This window comes from Mercurialis annua, linkage group LG4 (assembly GCF_937616625.2).
Source record: "Mercurialis annua linkage group LG4, ddMerAnnu1.2, whole genome shotgun sequence".
NCBI classification, from domain to species: domain Eukaryota; kingdom Viridiplantae; phylum Streptophyta; class Magnoliopsida; order Malpighiales; family Euphorbiaceae; genus Mercurialis; species Mercurialis annua.
This window is the reverse complement of record NC_065573.1, coordinates 17,265,647-17,283,947: the sequence shown is the minus strand read 5'-3', so window position 1 is coordinate 17,283,947 and position 18,301 is coordinate 17,265,647. Positions and strand designations below refer to the sequence as shown.

At 34.3% G+C, this 18,301-nt stretch overlaps 2 protein-coding genes across 4 annotated transcripts; one reads left to right on the top strand and one right to left on the bottom strand.

Annotated features, from left to right (window-relative positions):
• Positions 1–530: 530 nt before the first annotated feature.
• Positions 531–2,314, top strand: LOC126677048 (protein EARLY RESPONSIVE TO DEHYDRATION 15). 3 transcript variants are annotated; one of them, XM_050371480.2, is made up of 3 exons: positions 531–752; positions 1,598–1,936; positions 2,018–2,314. In XM_050371480.2, the coding sequence occupies exons 2-3, from the start codon at positions 1,624–1,626 to the stop codon at positions 2,074–2,076; spliced, it is 372 nt and encodes a 123-aa protein (XP_050227437.1). In that variant the 5' UTR covers positions 531–752; positions 1,598–1,623; the 3' UTR covers positions 2,077–2,314. The 3 variants fall into 3 exon arrangements, with proteins under 3 accessions (XP_050227437.1, XP_050227438.1, XP_050227439.1); XM_050371481.2 differs by lacking the exon at positions 531–752 and adding an exon at positions 801–869; XM_050371482.2 differs by lacking the exon at positions 531–752 and adding an exon at positions 926–1,051.
• LOC126677046 (GTP-binding protein BRASSINAZOLE INSENSITIVE PALE GREEN 2, chloroplastic) lies at positions 1,595–7,167 on the bottom strand. The gene is made up of 4 exons (XM_050371479.2): positions 6,984–7,167; positions 5,562–6,904; positions 4,767–4,934; positions 1,595–3,082 (listed from the first exon to the last, which is right to left on the bottom strand). The coding sequence occupies exons 1-4, from the start codon at positions 7,087–7,089 to the stop codon at positions 2,750–2,752; spliced, it is 1,950 nt and encodes a 649-aa protein (XP_050227436.1). The 5' UTR covers positions 7,090–7,167; the 3' UTR covers positions 1,595–2,749.
• Between the last annotated feature and the right edge of the window lie 11,134 nt (positions 7,168–18,301).

Sequence of the window (18,301 nt, the reverse complement as noted above, 5' to 3'; positions counted from 1 at the left end):
ATCTACTGTAATATTTATTTTACAATAAAAAAAATGACAATAATTCAAAGTACTTACCAGTTAATTTATTAAAAAATTATAAAATATTCTCAAAATATTTAAGTATTAAAATTTATGAAAAAATTAAAATGTCTAAATGCATTATAAAATTTGTGAAGAATCTTCATTTAAAAAAAATTATAAATGCGTCAAGGTCATTTATTTAACTTAAAGTTTCTATTTTTCTTTAGGCTTATAATTATATCATTTATTATTTTATTACAAAATTCGATTGATTATTTTTAGTAGTATGATATTAATGCACTCTTAATTAAAAAAACAACAAAATAAGGAACACCAAGAATAAAAAAGAATTACAGAAATAAATAATACTAAAATTACTAAGCTCCATTTCCACTTTATAATTTTTATCCACGATATTCTCGTGCTTAAATTTATCATATTGTCTAAATTTAGCATACATACAATAAACTCATTTTTACGTCGCATTTCCATATAAATACGCTTCAAAAAAAAAGTCAACAAGTCAAAAACAGAGAGCGTGTATGACCGGCTGCTAACCGTCGCCGTAAACAATCAAACGCAGGCCGTACAGTTGAATTTACCTGGAAACACCGGTGGCCTGGTTTGGCATTCTACCGAACCTGTGCCACTATTTTCCGAACCTTCTAGGCTCGGGTTGTTCGTCCTATAAATACGCGCTTGTATCGTATCCACGTACGTATCAACACGAGGACAGAGATATTTTTCAGGTATTGTTGATTATTTTTCTTTAATGATTTTGAATCGGTTTTGACGGTGTCGTTTTGGTTATTTGATTTATTTGGATCGTGGAAGTTCTGTTTGGTTGGTGAGAAAGTTTGGAAAAAGTAACGGAAAATTTTGAATTTTTTTTATAGAGAATTGACTTTTGATGTGTTCATCGTTTTCTTGTAGATCTAACGGTTTTGATTGTTTTTTATTGTGCAATTTTATGCAGATGTGTTTGATCAAACTTAATTTTGAAATGATCTGATGTTTTTAGTTTGAATTGAGTTGATCTTGTAGAAAGGTCTTGAAAATATTTTTTTTTTATATTTTCTATTTAGTTTGTGCAATTGGTTAAGATGATTTATGTGTAGGAATTAGTTTCTAGGTAGCACGGATATTTCATTCAATCAATGTTTCCCGTTCCGGAAATATGTCGGACACTTAGACGTTTCATAAACGAAACTTTATTTTTTACATAGAACATCTTTAAATAGCACCATTTCGCCGTGTCCATATCCTACTGTCTTGTTTCCTCGTGTCTGTGTCTGTGCTACCTAGATTGGTATTAAATGCTGTCTTTGATTCAGTGTTTGATTATCATATGTGATGCATTGAGCTTAAGTTTGATTTTATCATGCATTGCTCTATAATGCTAATTCAGTAATTAGCCTGAAGAATATGGAAATTTAGTCTGTAGTGAAGGGGAATGAATTGAATTCTTGCATAATTGTTTGATATTGGCGTGATTTGATTTGTTTTCATTGAATCAAATTTGATTTGTTGCTATTTTTGAGACTTTTGAAACAATAGTATGTTTTTTCTGATATAGTGAATATTTGGGATGCAGATTAGATTAACAACAGTTGAAGAAGGATGGCACTAGTTTCAGGAGGAAGTTCCACATTAAACCCTAACGCCCCTCTCTTTATCCCTGCTGCTTACCGTCAAGTGGAGGATTTCTCACCGGAATGGTGGCAATTGGTTACCACTTCAACATGGTATCGGGATTACTGGCTCAGTCAGCATCAGGATGAGAATGGGGTTTATAACAATGATGAGGATGACAATGGCAATGATGTAGCTGGTTTACTCCCGGATACATTTGATCTTGATGCTGGTGATTATTTCTCTAGCTTGGACTTTCAATTTCAGGATTTTGTCGAGTCTTGTGAAACCCAAGTAGACGGTATGTATTAATCTTGACAGCTTATAGATCCGGAAGTTTGGAGTTGTTAATGAAAATTGGTTTGATGATGTGGTGTTATAGGCTTCTTGGAAGGAGGTAAGAAGGATGTAGCAGTTCCATCAGTAAAGAATGTAATTTAGTTCGATATGCATACGTTTACGTTTAAGTTCTCGGCATGACTTCAGGTCGTCTGATCTGACTAGACTAGTGTAGTTTATGCTGTTTTTTGTACAGAGCAAGGTTGCAACTTGTATCCCTCCCTTGTTCATTCTCGAGTCTTTCCTTTCAATTAACCAAAAATGTAAAAAAGAAAATGTAATTTTAGCAAGAGAAGAAAAACAAATCATATAAATATATTTCATTGTTGTTATCTTTTAATTTTAGTGCATTATACAAATGTTTAAATTTGTTAAGAAAGACAATAAAATCCCACAAACTCTATGATTACATTACTGACCATGCAAGATACATATTTGATATCTCTACACGTTAGCGTTTTCCTAAGGGCGTAGCCGAATTACGTGAAATTAAACTCAAACAAAAGTGAGGAGAAATTTAATTTTAGTGAAATCATTAAACACTAGACAGACTTGGATTCTCTGAGATTTACTCAAATTAAAGTTCATTTATTAAGGCTTGTGTTACCTAAACAAGCTGTTCATAGGAGAGGCTGTTCTATGTAGCTTTAAGCACAATCACATTGCAGAGAGGAGAAGAGTACAAACTCGTCTCTATTCTCTTCAAGCGGATCATTTGGGCAAAATTGTTTGTCGTTTTTTTTCTCAGAAGATATAAAAAATAAGCTTTTTCACTTCAGACAGATGCCTCTTCTAGGGAATCCATGCTCTTGCGTGATTCGGCTTTGGTTTTGTTTCCGATGGCCTCAGATATAGCCCTAGGTAGCCAGAAGCCAGGTCGTTCGAGGAATGATGCTCGATCAAGGACCAAAGGTTCTCTTGAAGTAATCTCAATGCCATCATATGTCCATAATGTCAGGGTTGCTTCCCCTTTGAGACCCAAGGAAAACCACCCTAAGCCAGCCACTGCAATATCAATGCAATTCACATCCCAGCTTGTTCCGCTCACTTTGATTTCTCGTTCTTTCCATTCTCCTAATTCCGCCGCTCTGTCTGTGCCAACTGGAGGCTGTAATAGTAAAGCACTTTGGGTTACACAAACTCTGTACCTTTTTTTTTTTTGAGAAAACTCTGCAACTTAAAATATGCCTTCTCTGGAATCCAAACTATTTCAAATTAGTCATGCAGTCTGTTATATAAGGCAAAAAAAATATTCTGAATCAAGTCATTATGTTGCACGCAAACTTATCGAGTCCTAAGTTTCAGAGTTCCATTTTCGTTTTCGAAAATGCTTCTTCCAAAACTTTATATTTATAACCTACTCTTATAAAAAAAATGTTTTTCATTTTAACTTTCGGTTCAAGGTTTTTGTTTCCGTGTATATAGGTGCCTCTCTCATGATAATAGATGATAGAGTTCATAATGGCTTCCAACTTAACAGCAACCATGAAAACCAAGTTGCATCCGACCGCATGTAGAATTCTAAATCGGTTCCCTTAAAACAAATCATATTATGTTACTACCCAACCAAACCGGCATTTTCTTTTACTTCGTTTTCTTAGTAAATTTCAGTTATTACCAAGTAAACTGGATCGATAAAAATCTACAGATCCAACCTTGACTAAAATGAGATTAAGGCATAGTTGTGATACATGACGGCGTTAGTGTCTGATGAAGTCTTGATGCTAAAAAGTGGAACCGCTAACTAGCCTTTTCTTATTTTTAAATGTTATTAATTTTAACTTCGACATTTTAGTTCCCAAATATTAGCCTAGTATGAAGGTATGTTAGTAGAGATAGACTCTGTTCTTCCATTTCTCTGCCACAACACGATTCCACTTTTAATTATTTTCATCACTCTTCAACAGAAGAAGGTGATGTAATCTTTACACTCATTGGTAGCAATTTATTCTGCAAACTATGGATGTCTTACATTCATTTAGGTTGAAGGTTAGCGTACTAAGCATAGGTGGGATCATTGAGGACTCACACTGAATTGACACTTATAACCAGGGTTATTAACACTGTCCAAAACGCGCTATATCAACTGATACGTCAGAAATTTGGCCAACCAGAACAAAATATTCTGATACAGAATAATACAAGAAAACCGTCTTTACTAATTATATTTGGATTTGTTTTTCTCTCCATTTCTTCAAAACAAACGAGATACGGAATTGAGGATTGTGTAATTAAGGGTACTGGTTGGTGAAGAATAATCAATGTGTGCATATGACACACATTTTCACTCACAACTTTGTCTAAATCACATTTTTATATTTGCTTAGGACACAGTAAGTTTTCCATTAAGCAATGGGTTATATTGTGCAGATAGCATAGTGTTAAAAGGTTTCTGATAAATCAAACGGATGAAATTCCCAATAGCACAAGGGGTTCTGCGAAACACATTTGGCCTAATAAAGGGACAATTGAAACACGTGTCGAGAAGATATCAATCATTCTAGCTGAATGCCTATCAGGCAAATAAAGAACAGCATGGCAAGAAATAAGTGCTAGACACCTCAGAATGAGTAAGATCAATATTCCATGGAATCTTAAGAGAGCCAAACAACTCCCACTCAAGACTCCTTAAAGTAATGATTAATCTTGGATTCTAGAAAACTAACGTTAAGCCACAATTGAACCAAAGGAAAACAAGGTCTCAACATTTATGTTCAATAGAAAAGTCATGCATCTCAATACCGTGTAAAGTTTTATGAGCAAACTAATTGGAAGAGTATATATCAGCATACCTGCAATCGAATTCCAACATGGTTTTTCCAGAATTCGTCGGCGTTTTCTATCTTCCCCAGGTGCAGAGAAATATTTGGTGATGTCCAGACGGTGATATAGATTGTTTTTACAGAAGCTTGGTTAAGGTCTAGTCGCACCAAGCCACCAATATGTACAGCCTGTCCAACCTGTAAACAGTCTGGTACTTTTAGGATCATGTAAAATGCGTCTATGCCGTAAAGGCTACACTAGGGATGTCTTTATTAAGAATATCAAAGCCATTAAGTAAAACAAATCATAAAACTGACCATATTTATTTATCCGTGCATACAATAGTAAGATGTTACAACGCATTATTTGATTCTGAATAACATTACAAGCTGCGTCTCATCCCTAAGTAATACTCCTAGTCATACTTGTAGTGTGCATTCGAAGCATATGAAAGAAACTCATTTCGCTAAAATCAGTCTGGCATAGTAGTGAAATGGCGCTCCACATAAATAATTTATGATTAAGAGAAAAAAACGATCAGTTAGGATACGTAGTATCCTTGATAAATCGAAGATCGCAAATTGTAGAACTGCATGTTTGTTCTTTTACCATGAATAAATTTTCATGAGCACTTTTCTTACTATCCTCTAGCTGAATAGGGATTTCTTTGATTTTCACACATTCTCTCTCTAACTCTCTCTCTCTCTCTCTCATGTGCACATAAACCAAACAAAATGATAATAGGCATGCATTAATACAACCATGATAGTTAAAAATATCAGTTTTTCAAAAGATTAAACAGCATTAGCATTAGGACAATTTACCGTTGCTCTATATGTTCGAGGTTGCAGCTCCTTCCGTATTTCAACCATCTTTTGCTCTTCTCTATTCAATCTCATGGACATTAAATATGGATGCAAAAGCCCTGGAGTGTCATACATCTTTGCCTTGGCAGACAAAATCCCTCCAATTCTCAGAATCCCAAGAGTTGTTCCAGGAACTGGAGCTTCAGTGAGCTTTGTTACTTTGGCTCCTTCCTTCTTTGCAAATGCATTAATTAGAGTGGATTTGCCTGCATTTTGAGCCCCAATAACCCACACGTTCCCTCGAGGACCGGCCAATTCCTTTACAAATGATAATAAATTCTTCACACCCAAATCCTTACGAGAACTAACTAGATAAACTCCACTTAGCTTGGGTGCCCCTCCTGCCTTGGCACGCTGCCTAACCCATTTATCTAATCTAGTTGGTGAAATTTGTGATGGGAGGAGATCAACCTTTGTTGCAACTAGGACAAGTTTAGGCAAGTTTTTGCTGGCTTTAAAGTCATTCTTAGTTCCTTCCAATGCCTTGAACAACGACATCGTAGCTCGTTTAGGAAACGAGCCATCAAAATCAACGCAATCAACAACAATAACAACAACAGTAGCATTTCCTTTACTACTTGGTTTTATCAGCCTAGTTGCTATTAATTTATCGAAATCAAAATCAGGTATCAAGTTTTCAGCAGTTTGGTTCTTGACCTGCCCATAATTCCTCAAAGAATGACATCGAGCACATACCGTAGTCTCATCCTTTTCCCTTTTTCCCTCCCTAGCTCTCCTCTTCTTCTCAGCTTTCGACACCTTCCTCTCTTCCTTCTTCCTCTTCTCTTTCTCTATTATCTCTTCCGTAATGTTACCATACCCAATACTCGCAGGAGCGAACCCATCCAAGTCCAAATTATCATCCTCTTCGTACATTGCGTCAAATTCATCAGAATCCCAATCAAACTCCTCATCCTCCTCTTCAAATTTATCTTTGTCCTCATCATTTTCCTCAAGTTTACCCTCAATTACATCCTCAAACTCGTCTTCTTCTACCTCGAACCCTTCAAATTCATCTTCCTCATCATCATCCACTTCACTTCCTTCAATAATAACTTTTCTTTGTTGATAATACCCAGGACGGCTCGGGTCATTATCTTGCATAAAAACCCCACAACCAGGGCAAACAAGCCCATACTTATCATCCTCATCTCTACCCTCACTCAAAACAGGGAATCTACCACCTTTTCTAGGTCCTATTTTAGCATTATTTTCTTGGTTTAACTCAATGCTAGTTTGATTATGAACAGAAAAACTAAGAATTGAAAGCTTCTTGCTTTGTTTCTTGGTCTCTATGCAACCTGAATATAATTAAAGATAGTGGCTTTTTAACAATAATTGAAAAGGGTGTGAATGAAATGAAGTGAAGAAGAGAATTACCAGTGGAAAAAGTGTGAAAAGTTGGGGATGGTTGTTGCATGTTGCCATTGTTGTTGAGAAGCTTTAAGCTAAGCTTGGTTGCTGTAGTAGATAACAGAATTGCCATGGTCTGTTTTGGGTTCAAGAAGAAGGAAAAAGAAAAGGATTTGAATTGGATTGGCACGTTCGTATCATCTGCTGAATTGAGAAACCATTTTTCTTTTTTGAGCAAATTATTCTAAGACCCCTCGCATTTGTTATAATTTATAGTTTGGTACCTTTTGTTTGAAGATCAAATAATTTAGTATTTCAGTTTTAATTTTGTAAACTATAAGGCCCTTCCTTCTATTAAATATAGATACTAAATCATTAATGGAATAAAATATGAGATACCAAATCGTTTGAAAACGAGGTACCAAATCGTTTGAAAATGAGGTATCAAATCGTTTGAAAATGAGGTACTAAATCGTTTATATAATTAAAAATGAAGTATCAAATTATTTGATTTATAAATAAAAAATATTAAATTGTAAATTATGATAAACATAAAGGATCTTAAAATAATTTGTTTTTTTATTTTTGAATATTTACATGTTTACCTAAAACAAATGCACAAAGGAGTAATTCACCCAATCACGAAATATCGCAAATGTCATTTTAAAAAAAAAACAACCACCAGAAAATGTCAAAATTTTGCATTTTCATATCATTTCCACCTTTTAAAAAAGAGTTAAGACACCTAATTAACTATAATTAAAAACATAACTAATTCTAATTAATATTAACTAACTGAAATACCTGTAATTTTAAATGAATAAAATATACCACGAGGTCGAATTTGAGGTTTGAATATTAAAGAAAATATATGTAGAAGATTACCGAAGGATAAAAGTTAAATTTGGAAAATTTTAGTCGCTAAATCGGACGGGGCTAAGAAAAGCACTGAAAATTAAAATAAAAAAAATTGAAAGTTCCGGAATAATATTTATATTATTATTCACGAAATATTTTTAAGAATTTATCGTCCAAGTTTCATAAAAATATGAGCTAGTTTTATACTTAATTAAATGGAATTGAGCGGGACCAAGGAAAATTTTGAAAAATTAATATTAAATAAAATATAAATCTCGTGAGAATAAAAATTATAGTCTTATTCGTTTTATATTTTTAAGGATTTTTGGGTAAAATTTCATGAATTACGGAATTTGTTTGCGTACTTAAGTGCGGACGATAATTACGGAAGTTTGTATCGAATCTGGGAAGATATGGGAGCGAATCTGGAAAAGCTAACGAACGACGAACACGGCGCCGATGTGACTACCGGCACCGGAAGGATGGAGTCGCAGAGCCGCCATTTTCAACTGGCGGCGCCGACAGTTGCAGGGACGACGGCGGAGGCACAGACAACAGTTCCGAGGTTTCGTTTTTGGGTCTGTTCTCATTCGTTTTAGCTCATTTTTCGTGCAAAAATAGTCAAAACCGCATAAAATCGAACAAGGAATTCGATTATGGAATTTATAGAGTGTTTAAAGCTGATTTAAATAAAAAGTTTTGAACTTCCAACAACTGTTTTTAAGTGTTTTTTATGGCAAAAAACACATAAAACACATAGAAACATGCATTCTAAGGGTTACATGATTAATTACAGCAAATTAATGTGTCTATCAATGATTTCATGACAATTTGGCAATCAAGTTATTAAGTCTAACATGGTAATTTTCATGGCAAAATTCAACAATAAGCTAAATATGCATCCTACTTTAATTATGGTACATGAAAATCAAAGGAACGACATAAAGAGTCATCAGAATTACCAGTCTGAGTCCTTGACTCGTTTGGTGGCGAAGTGGATGCGGAATCCAGCTTCGAGTCTGTGCATGTTGCGTTCTTGGAAAATTAAAGCGGTAATAGGTGTTTTTAGGACTGGATTGAAGTGTGATTTGTGTGTGGTGTGTGTGAATATTCTGCTATGGCTTTTATGTTAGTGATATGCACTAGGTCAATCATGTTTGACCATGTTTTGACTTTATCATTTTGTTATTTATTGATTGGCAGTTTTATCATTTTATATTAATGATTAAAGACTTTAATGGTTAATTCTTTTTAAGGTCATCAAGTATGTGACTTGATAGTAGAACCCATAGGTTTAATAAAACAATTATATACCATATATCTCTAGTCTTAATAGAACATTGAGACTAGTATGATGTTGACTGATGATTATGTTTTACTAATCATGTATATGAGATATTAAGTCAAATCATAGGTGCTATTTGAGAAATAAGGCACTGGATGACCCACTGTGAGAATGCTATATAGATCACTGTCATAAGTAATTCTCATTACAGTTCTATTAGTATAATCCTTTGACCTTGAAATCATCATGGATTTCTACATAGCTATTTCATATTTTGATACAGTCTTACATTATCTTTAACAGGAAAATGGAATAGATTGTCATTGGATATGAAAGTAACTATGTGAGAAATGTGAGTGACTGAGAAGGAATTTGTCCCTCATTTATTTGAGTAAGATATCTATGGGCCCCTTGAAAAAGATAGACTGAAGGAAATGCATGGCCATGCTAATTGATAAGGAGTTATCATTTTCAGTCTACTTAGAGTCAAGAAACTAATGATTGAATATTATAAGGATGACAGGACTATGCCTTATATTCAATCTGGATATCGAGAGACAAAGGGATTAAAATATTATTGTAAATGGTTAAATCGGATTATCGATATTCGTATAACTTAGATAGTCATAATGTCTTGCTGGAGACCACTTATGACTTGTGGGCTGAAATAGGGATTTCGAGCCTACTGCCAACGTTATATGAACCTACAGGGTCGCACACTAAGAACAGGCCCAAAACAGTTATGGGTTGTACAAGCCCAATGTGATTAAGTGATTATATATATATATATATATATATATATATATATATAATTCGTAATATATATATTAATTCGAAATTTAAGGATAAGTGTTTTCCTTAATTTATTATTTTTGAAAGATAATAAATATAGTAATTAATATATATGGATAATTATCATAAAGGAGTTTTTGATAAATACATACTTGTAGAATTGCAATGAGATTGAAATTCGAATTTGTCTCAAACCCTAGTGTTGTTTATCACTATAAATACACATTAAGCAATTGGTTTGAGAATCACGAAATTCATTATTCACTAAATCACTAAAATTCAAAATTGCTTGTGAAGCAATAGTGCTAGCACACAAGCACTAGTTTTGGCTAAGGTCTGTTCGTGTGGATACTCGTAGAGGACGCGTTCTTTTGGAGGCGTTTCTGATCTGAGGCCAGGTATCACCAAAGTGAACCACCTCCTTCCTTCCTACATTGCTGTTGAATTCGACATACAAGTAAGTACTTATTCTGTTAATTCGAATTACATGGATCTTGGTTTGGGTGTTTAGATAAATTTTTGAAATTCCGCTGCGTTATGAACTGAAAAAAAAAACCCAACAGTGGTATCGGAGCTGCTTGTAATTTGATTAATTAGATTCTGAGTATATATATGTGATATATGCTTATTATATGTTCTGTTTTGAAAAGGGGGTTGTTTTTCGAAATTGTTTTGAAGGAATTATAATTCGTTGTAATTATACATAAAACGTTTATGTGATTAATTGTATGAAAAAAAGTATGAAGAATTAATTTGATTAATCGTTTAATGTGATTAAAACTTCGAATATACTGTTCTAAATTAATATTACATTTTAATTTGATTAAAGGTTTCGTAGTATTAATGTTCATACGAATTGATAAGAAAAGGGGAAACAGAATAATAAAACTGTTTTTGAATAAGGATTAGTAAACTGTTTATGAAACTGTTTTAATTCTATTAGGAAAACTGATTTTGAATAGGATTAGTAAACTGTTTGTGAAACTGGTTTTAATTCTATTAGTAATTCTATTTTGAATAGGATTAGTAAACTGTTTGTGAAACTGTTTTGATTCTATTAGTAATTCTGTTTTAAATAGGATTAGTAAACTGTTTGTGAAACTGTTTTAATTCTATTGATAAAACTGTGTTTAATTATGTTATGAACATATTTTATAAAACCGTATTTAATTCTACTATGAGCCGAATTAATGAAACTGTTGTTATTTAAGTGTTAAATAAATTGTTTCTGAACAGTGTTTAAGATGCAGTAATTAGGGTTTTGGGATTATTTTAATCTGTTTTGAACATATTGGACCCCGCTAGGGGCGCTGCCCCCAGACCCCGCTAGGGGCGCTGCCCCCAGACCCCGCCAAGGGGCCGCGCCCCTTGGACCCCGCTGATACACCCCATTAAGGACCGTTATCCTTTTAAGCCGGCGTGTTTTTGTCATGTATTTTATTTAATACTTTAATGATAAATTTTAAATATGATTTAAATTATCATGAATAACATATTTATATGATTGTTGTTAAATATGATTTAAATAGTGAAATAATATGTTTTTAATGTTTATCTTATTGGTTATATGCTTTGCATGATGATTTTATATGTGATAAGATAGGATAACTAAATAGGATAAATAACAAACCCTTATTTAATATTAAGTCTTCAATATACCTCCCATTGTAATAACACTTATCAAGACTTAGATTGCTATGTATAGGCTATGCCAAAGCATGATGTATAAAGTCATTTAAGTAAGATAAGTTGGATAAAAGTGATATCCATATGTTTGATTTGGTTAGACTTAACTAGGTTATCAAAATAGTTTTGAACCTAGGGTATAAGATAGAATATCAAGATTACATGTGATGTTAATATTCTATGTTCAAGAATTGCATGAGATGTAATTGGTAAAGTGTTACCTACCTAAATAAACCACACTTAAAGTGATAAGCCAAAGCTTACTTGAAGTAGGGTGAAATATGGATCTTGTCCCACTATTATTTTTAATTGTTGAAATATTATTAAGGGTTTTTATATGAATTATGGGTATATGTTGTGGGAATTTATTGTGCCTTTTATTAAATGCTATTTGTATATTTATTGTTGTAGAGATGGCTACAAACACTACACATACTTTATCAGTGCGATCAATCCTTGAGAAGGATAAACTCAATGGCACTAACTTTCTGGACTGGTACAGAAATCTAAGAATTGTTCTTAGGCAAGAAAGAAAGGAATATATCCTTGATCAACCCCTCCCTGAGGAACCAGCTCCTGCTGCTACTAGAGCTCAAAGGGATGCTTATACGAAGCATCTCAATGACTCTACTGATGTCACTTGCATTATGCTTGGATGCATGGAGAATGAACTCCAAAAGCAAATGATGGAATTGGATGCGAACACCATGATTACTGATCTCATGGAAATGTTCCAAGAGATAGCAAGAATTTAAAGGTTCAATACCATCAAGGATTTGCTTTCTTTCAAGTTGACTACTAGCGGCTCAGTTAGTCCTCATGTTTTGAAGATGAAGGGTCATCTTGAACATTTGGACAGGCTCGGTCTCCCAATTGCCCAAGAGTTGACTACAGACATTGCTCTCCAATCTTTGTCTGAGGCTTATGATGGTTTCATCATGAACTTCAATATGCATAATATGGAGAAGACCACCACAGAGTTGCATGGGATGCTTCAAACTGCTGAAAAGAACATCAAGAATGAGATTAAGGATGTTCTTATGGTCAACAAGGAAAAGGGTATGAAAAAGTCTGGTAAGGGCAAGGGAAAGGCTTTCAAGAAGTCTAAACCCAAGTCCAAGCCCAAGACCAAGGATGAACCCAAAGCAAAACCGCCAAAGGAAGGAACTTGCTTTTTCTGCAAGGAACCTGGACATTGGAAAAGGAATTGCAAGAAATATCTGGATGATCTGAAGAAGAACAAGGGTAGTGAGACTACCACTTCAGGTATTCATGTTATAGAAATTAATCTTTCTACTTCTGATTCATGGGTATTAGATACTGGATCTGGATCTCACATTTGTACTAATGTGCAGGGTCTCAAAAGGAGTAGAAGTTTGACAAAAGGCGAAGTGGACCTACGAGTTGGAAATGGAGCAAGAGTTGTTGCTTTAGCTGTAGGGACTTATGAGTTATCTTTGCCTAGTGGACTTATTTTATCTTTGAACAATTGTTATTATGTACCTACCATGTGTAGGAATATTATTTCTGTTTCTTGTTTGGACAAGGATGGTTTTGAATTTATTATTAGGAATAATAAATGCAGTATTTCGCATAATAACATTCTTTATGGATATGCTCCACGCAGTAGTGGTCTTTATATTTTAAATGTTGAAGACACTAATGAAAAATCAATCTATAACATCAATGCTAAGAAGTTTAAGTCAAATGATTTAAACTCTACTTATCTCTGGCATTGTCGTTTAGGCCATATAAATGAGAAACGCATATCAAAACTTCAAAGAGATGGACTTTTGAATTCATTTGATTATGAATCATTTGAAACATGTGAATCTTGTCTAATGGGCAAAATGACAAAAACACCTTTTATTGGACAAGGTGAAAGAGCTAAAAACTTATTGGGCCTTATACATACAGATGTATGTGGTCCATTAAGTACAAATGCTAGAGGTGGATTTCAGTACTTTATTACTTTTACTGATGATCTCAGTAGATATGGTTATGTTTATCTGATGAAACATAAATCTGAATCTTTTGAAAAGTTCAAAATATTTAAGAATGAAGTACAAAATCAACTTGGTAAAAATATTAAAACACTAAGATCTGATCGAGGTGGTGAATATTTAAGCCAAGAATTTGTAGATCATCTAAAAGATTGTGGGATCGTTTCTCAATTGACTCCACCTGGAACACCACAATGGAATGGTGTGTCTGAACGGAGAAATCGAACTCTATTGGATATGGTTCGATCAATGATGAGTCAAACTGATCTTCCAATCTCATTTTGGGGTTATGCTTTAGAAACCGCTGCATTCATTTTGAATAGAGTTCCATCAAAGGCAGTTGAAAAGACACCATATGAGATATGGACTGGAAAAACTCCTAGTTTGTCTTTTCTTAAGATTTGGGGATGTCAAGCTTATGTGAAGCGACCAATTTCAGATAAATTAGCACCCAAATCTGACAAATGCCTTTTTGTAGGATATCCTAAAGAAACTAAAGGATATTACTTCTACAATGCTTATGAGAACAAAGTGTTTGTTGCTCGAAATGGTATCTTTTTGGAAAGAGAATTTATTTCCAAAGGAACCAGTGGGAGTACAGTACAACTTGAAGAAATTCAAGAGCCACAAAGTAGCATTGTACCTAGAATGGAACCTCAAAAGAATCAACAAGCAATTGCTGAACCAGTACAAGTACCACAAGGCCAAAGGAGGTCTGATAGGACACGTCATAATCCTATGAGATATGGATTTCTCATTACTGAGAACAATGATGTGATGATTGTGGATCAAGAAGAACCCACATCCTATCAAGAGGCCATAAATAGTCCTGACTCTGAAAAATGGCTCGAAGCCATGAGATCTGAAATGCAATCCATGTATGATAATCAAGTTTGGACCTTGATTGACCCAACGGATGGTGTAAAAACCATTGGGTGCAAATGGGTTTTCAAAATGAAGACTGACATGGATGGCAATGTGCATACCTATAAAGCAAGACTAGTTGCAAAAGGTTTCAGACAAATACATGGTATAGACTATGATGAAACCTTTTCACCAGTTTCTATGCTCAAATCCATTCGAATTCTCCTTGCCATAGCTGCATATTATGACTATGAGATATGGCAAATGGATGTCAAAACAACGTTTCTTAATGGAAACTTACTTGAGGATGTGTACATGACACAACCTGAGGGTTTTGCTAGTCCAGAGAATTCTGGAAAGGTTTACAACCTTCAAAAATCCATTTATGGATTAAAGCAAGCTTCTCGGAGTTGGAATCTTCGTTTTGATGAAGCAATCAAAGAGTTTGGATTCATCAAGAATGAAGATGAACCTTGTGTATACAAGAAGGTTAGTGGGAGCGCGATTGTTTTCTTAGTGCTTTATGTTGATGACATACTACTCATTGGAAACGACATTCCCATACTGCAAAATGTTAAATCATGATTAGGGAAGTGTTTTTCAATGAAAGACTTGGGCGATGCTGTTTATATATTAGGCATCAAGATCTATAGAGATAGATTTAGAAGACTCATTGGCCTAATTCAAAGCACTTATGTTGATAAGGTATTAAACAGGTTTAGTATGCAAGACTACAAGAGAGGATTCTTGCCAATGTCACATGGCATCAGTCTCAGCAAGACTCAGTGTCCTAAGATACAGGATGAGTGAGACCGTATGAGTAAGATTCCATATGCTTCTGCTATTGGATCTATCATGTATGCAATGTTGTGTACTCGACCTGATGTCTCGTATGCTTTGAGTACAACGAGCAGATACCAGTCAAATCTAGGTGAAAGTCACTGGGCAGCAGTTAAGAACATCCTTAAGTACTTGAGAAGAACCAAGGATGCATTCTTGCTATATGGTGGTCAGGAAGATGAGCTGATTATAAAGGGTTACACAGACGCTAGCTTCCAAACTGACAGTGATGATTATAAATCACAGTCAGGATATGTGTTTTGTTTGAATGGAGGTGCTTTCAGCTGGAAGAGCTCGAAGCAGGACACCGTTGCTGATTCTACAACAGAAGCTGAGTATATAGCTGCTTCAGACGCAGCTAAGGAGGCTGTTTGGATCAAGAAGTTCATAACTGGATTAGGAGTTGTTCCTAGTATATCCGATCCAGTGAACTTGTTATGTGATAACAATGGGGCCATAGCACAAGCAAAGGAGCCCAGATCACATCAGCGATCCAAACACATACTTAGACGTTATCATCTCATTCGAGAAATCATTAAGAGAGGAGACGTGAAGATATCCAGAGTTTCGACAAATGATAATGTTGTTGATCCGCTAACTAAGGCTCTTCCACAGCCTAAGCATGAGAGTCATACTAGGTCCATGGGAATTAGATTTAATGTAGATTGGGCCTAGTGCAAGTGGGAGATTGTTAGTGATATGCACTAGGTCAATCATGTTTGACCATGTTTTGTATCATTTTGTTATTTATTGATTGGCAGTTTTATCATTTTATATTAATGATTAAAGACTTTAATGGTTAATTCTTTCTAAGGTCATCAAGTATGTGACTTGATAGTAGAACCCTTAGGTTTAATAAAAGAATTATATACCATATATCCCTAGTCTTAATAGAACATTGAGACTAGTATGATGTTGACTGATGATTATGTTTTACTAATCATGTATATGAGATATTAAGTCAAATCATAGGTGCTATTTGAGAAATAAGGCACTGGATGACCCACTGTGAGAATGCTACATAGATCACTGTCATAAGTAATTCTCATTACAGTTCTATTAGTATAATCCTTTGACCTTGAAATCATCATGGATTTCTACATAGCTATTTCATATTTTGATACAGTCTTACATTATCTTTAACAGGAAAATGGAATAGATTGTCATTGGATATGAAAGTAACTATGTGAGAAATGTGAGTGACTGAGAAGGAATTTGTCCCTCATTTATTTGAGTAAGATATCTATGGGCCCCTTGAAAAAGATAGACTGAAGGAAATGCATGGCCATGCTAATTGATAAGGAGTTATCATTTTCAGTCTACTTAGAGTCAAGAAACTAATGATTGAATATTATAAGGACGACAAGACTATGCCTTATATTCAATCTGGATATCGAGAGACAAAGGGATTAAAATATTATTGTAAATGGTTAAATCGGATTATCGATATTCGTATAACTTGGGTAGTCATAATGTCTTGCTAGAGGCCACTTATGACTTGTGGGCTGAAATAGGGATTTCGAGCCTACTGCCAACGTCATATGAACCTACAGGGTCGCACACTAAGAACAGGCCCAAAACAGTTATGGGTTGTACAAGCCCAATGTGATTAAATGATTAATTATATATATATATATATATATATATATATATATATATATTAATAAATATATATATTAATTCGAAATTTAAGGATAAGTGTTTTTCTTAATTTATTATTTTTAGAAGATAATAAATATAGTAATTAATATATATGGATAATTATAAAAAAGGAGCTTTTGATAAACATATACTTGTAGAATTGCAATGAAATTGAAATTCGAATTTGTCTCAAACCCTAGTGTTGTTTATCACTATAAATACACATTAAGCAATTGGTTTGAGAATCACGAAATTCATTATTCACTAAATCACTAAAATTCGAAATTGCTTGTGAAGCAATAGTGCTAGCACACAAGCACTAGTTTTGGCTAAGGTATGTTCGTGTGGATACTCGTAGAGGACGCGTTTTTTTGGAGGCGTTTCTGAGCCGAGGCCAGGTATCACCAAAGTGAACCACCTCCTTCCTTCCTACATTGCTGTTGAATTCGACATACAAGTAACTACTTATTCTGTTAATTCGAATTACATGGATCTTGGTTTGGGTTTTTAGATAAATTTTTGAAATTCCGCTGCGTTATGAACCTATAAAACCCAACATTTTAGGGAGGGGGTCAAATTTTGCTATCTAGAATTTATGTGTTTTTACCTTTCTGGTCCGACCTCTGACTCAGTGAGTTAACAGTAGTATTTATAGGGAAAGGTGTGACCTAGGATTTTTTAAGAGTCTTTCTAGGATTGAAAGTGTGTGAAGTGATAGGTTTTTAGGTATTAGGATTAACACTATTTTATTTATTAATTTTGAATTTGCACTTGATGGCTAAGTAAAACGGTGCTAAAAGTGCAGTTTGGTGCTTGAAAGTGTCAAAAAGGCTACTAAGACCCTATGAGTTTGTTTATGATAAATTTCAGTCCGTCAAATTGGCAAATTGACCCATAAATTTTTAAGACATTGCAATTAGTCCAATATCTTAACTTAGACTACAATCTCTTTGGATTTTTATGGTCTATTTACGCCTAATTGCGTTTTGATCCTCCAAGTTTACAGCTATGCACAGATTTCGCTTGCTTAGATTCCAAAAAGAAAATCGGTAGCTCGTCACCCGGACAAATTTCTCTGGAAATCATCATTGGACGCTTAAATCCCTTATCACTTTTTACCTGTCCGAAAAATAGGTGTCTACATAATGTAATTGTGTTTTCAGGCATACCTCAAACTTTTTATATAATAGTTGAGAAAATACCTAGAAGACTTCAAATAAGAAAGTGATTCCTATTTTAGAGGATTATGCTTGAATAGGAAAGTGATTTTTTATTCAACAGAAAGTCTTATTCTGGAATATTTTCCTTAATAACACTTATCTTTCTAAATGAGAGCTTGTATCCGAATAGGAAAGAAATTCAATACATTTGGTCTT

Excerpts from the sequence above, each read along its gene's own strand:
- LOC126677048 (XM_050371480.2), top strand. The coding sequence starts at position 1,624 with ATGGCACTAGTTTCAGGAGGAAGTTCCACATTAAACCCTAACGCCCCT. Across the intron at positions 1,937-2,017 it reads TTGTGAAACCCAAGTAGACG|GCTTCTTGGAAGGAGGTAAG; the intron begins GTATGTATTAAT and ends GTGGTGTTATAG.
- LOC126677046 (XM_050371479.2), bottom strand. The coding sequence starts at position 7,089 with ATGGCAATTCTGTTATCTACTACAGCAACCAAGCTTAGCTTAAAGCTT. Across the intron at positions 6,905-6,983 it reads TTTTCACACTTTTTCCACTG|GTTGCATAGAGACCAAGAAA; the intron begins GTAATTCTCTTC and ends AATTATATTCAG. Across the intron at positions 4,935-5,561 it reads CTCGAACATATAGAGCAACG|GTTGGACAGGCTGTACATAT; the intron begins GTAAATTGTCCT and ends GACTGTTTACAG.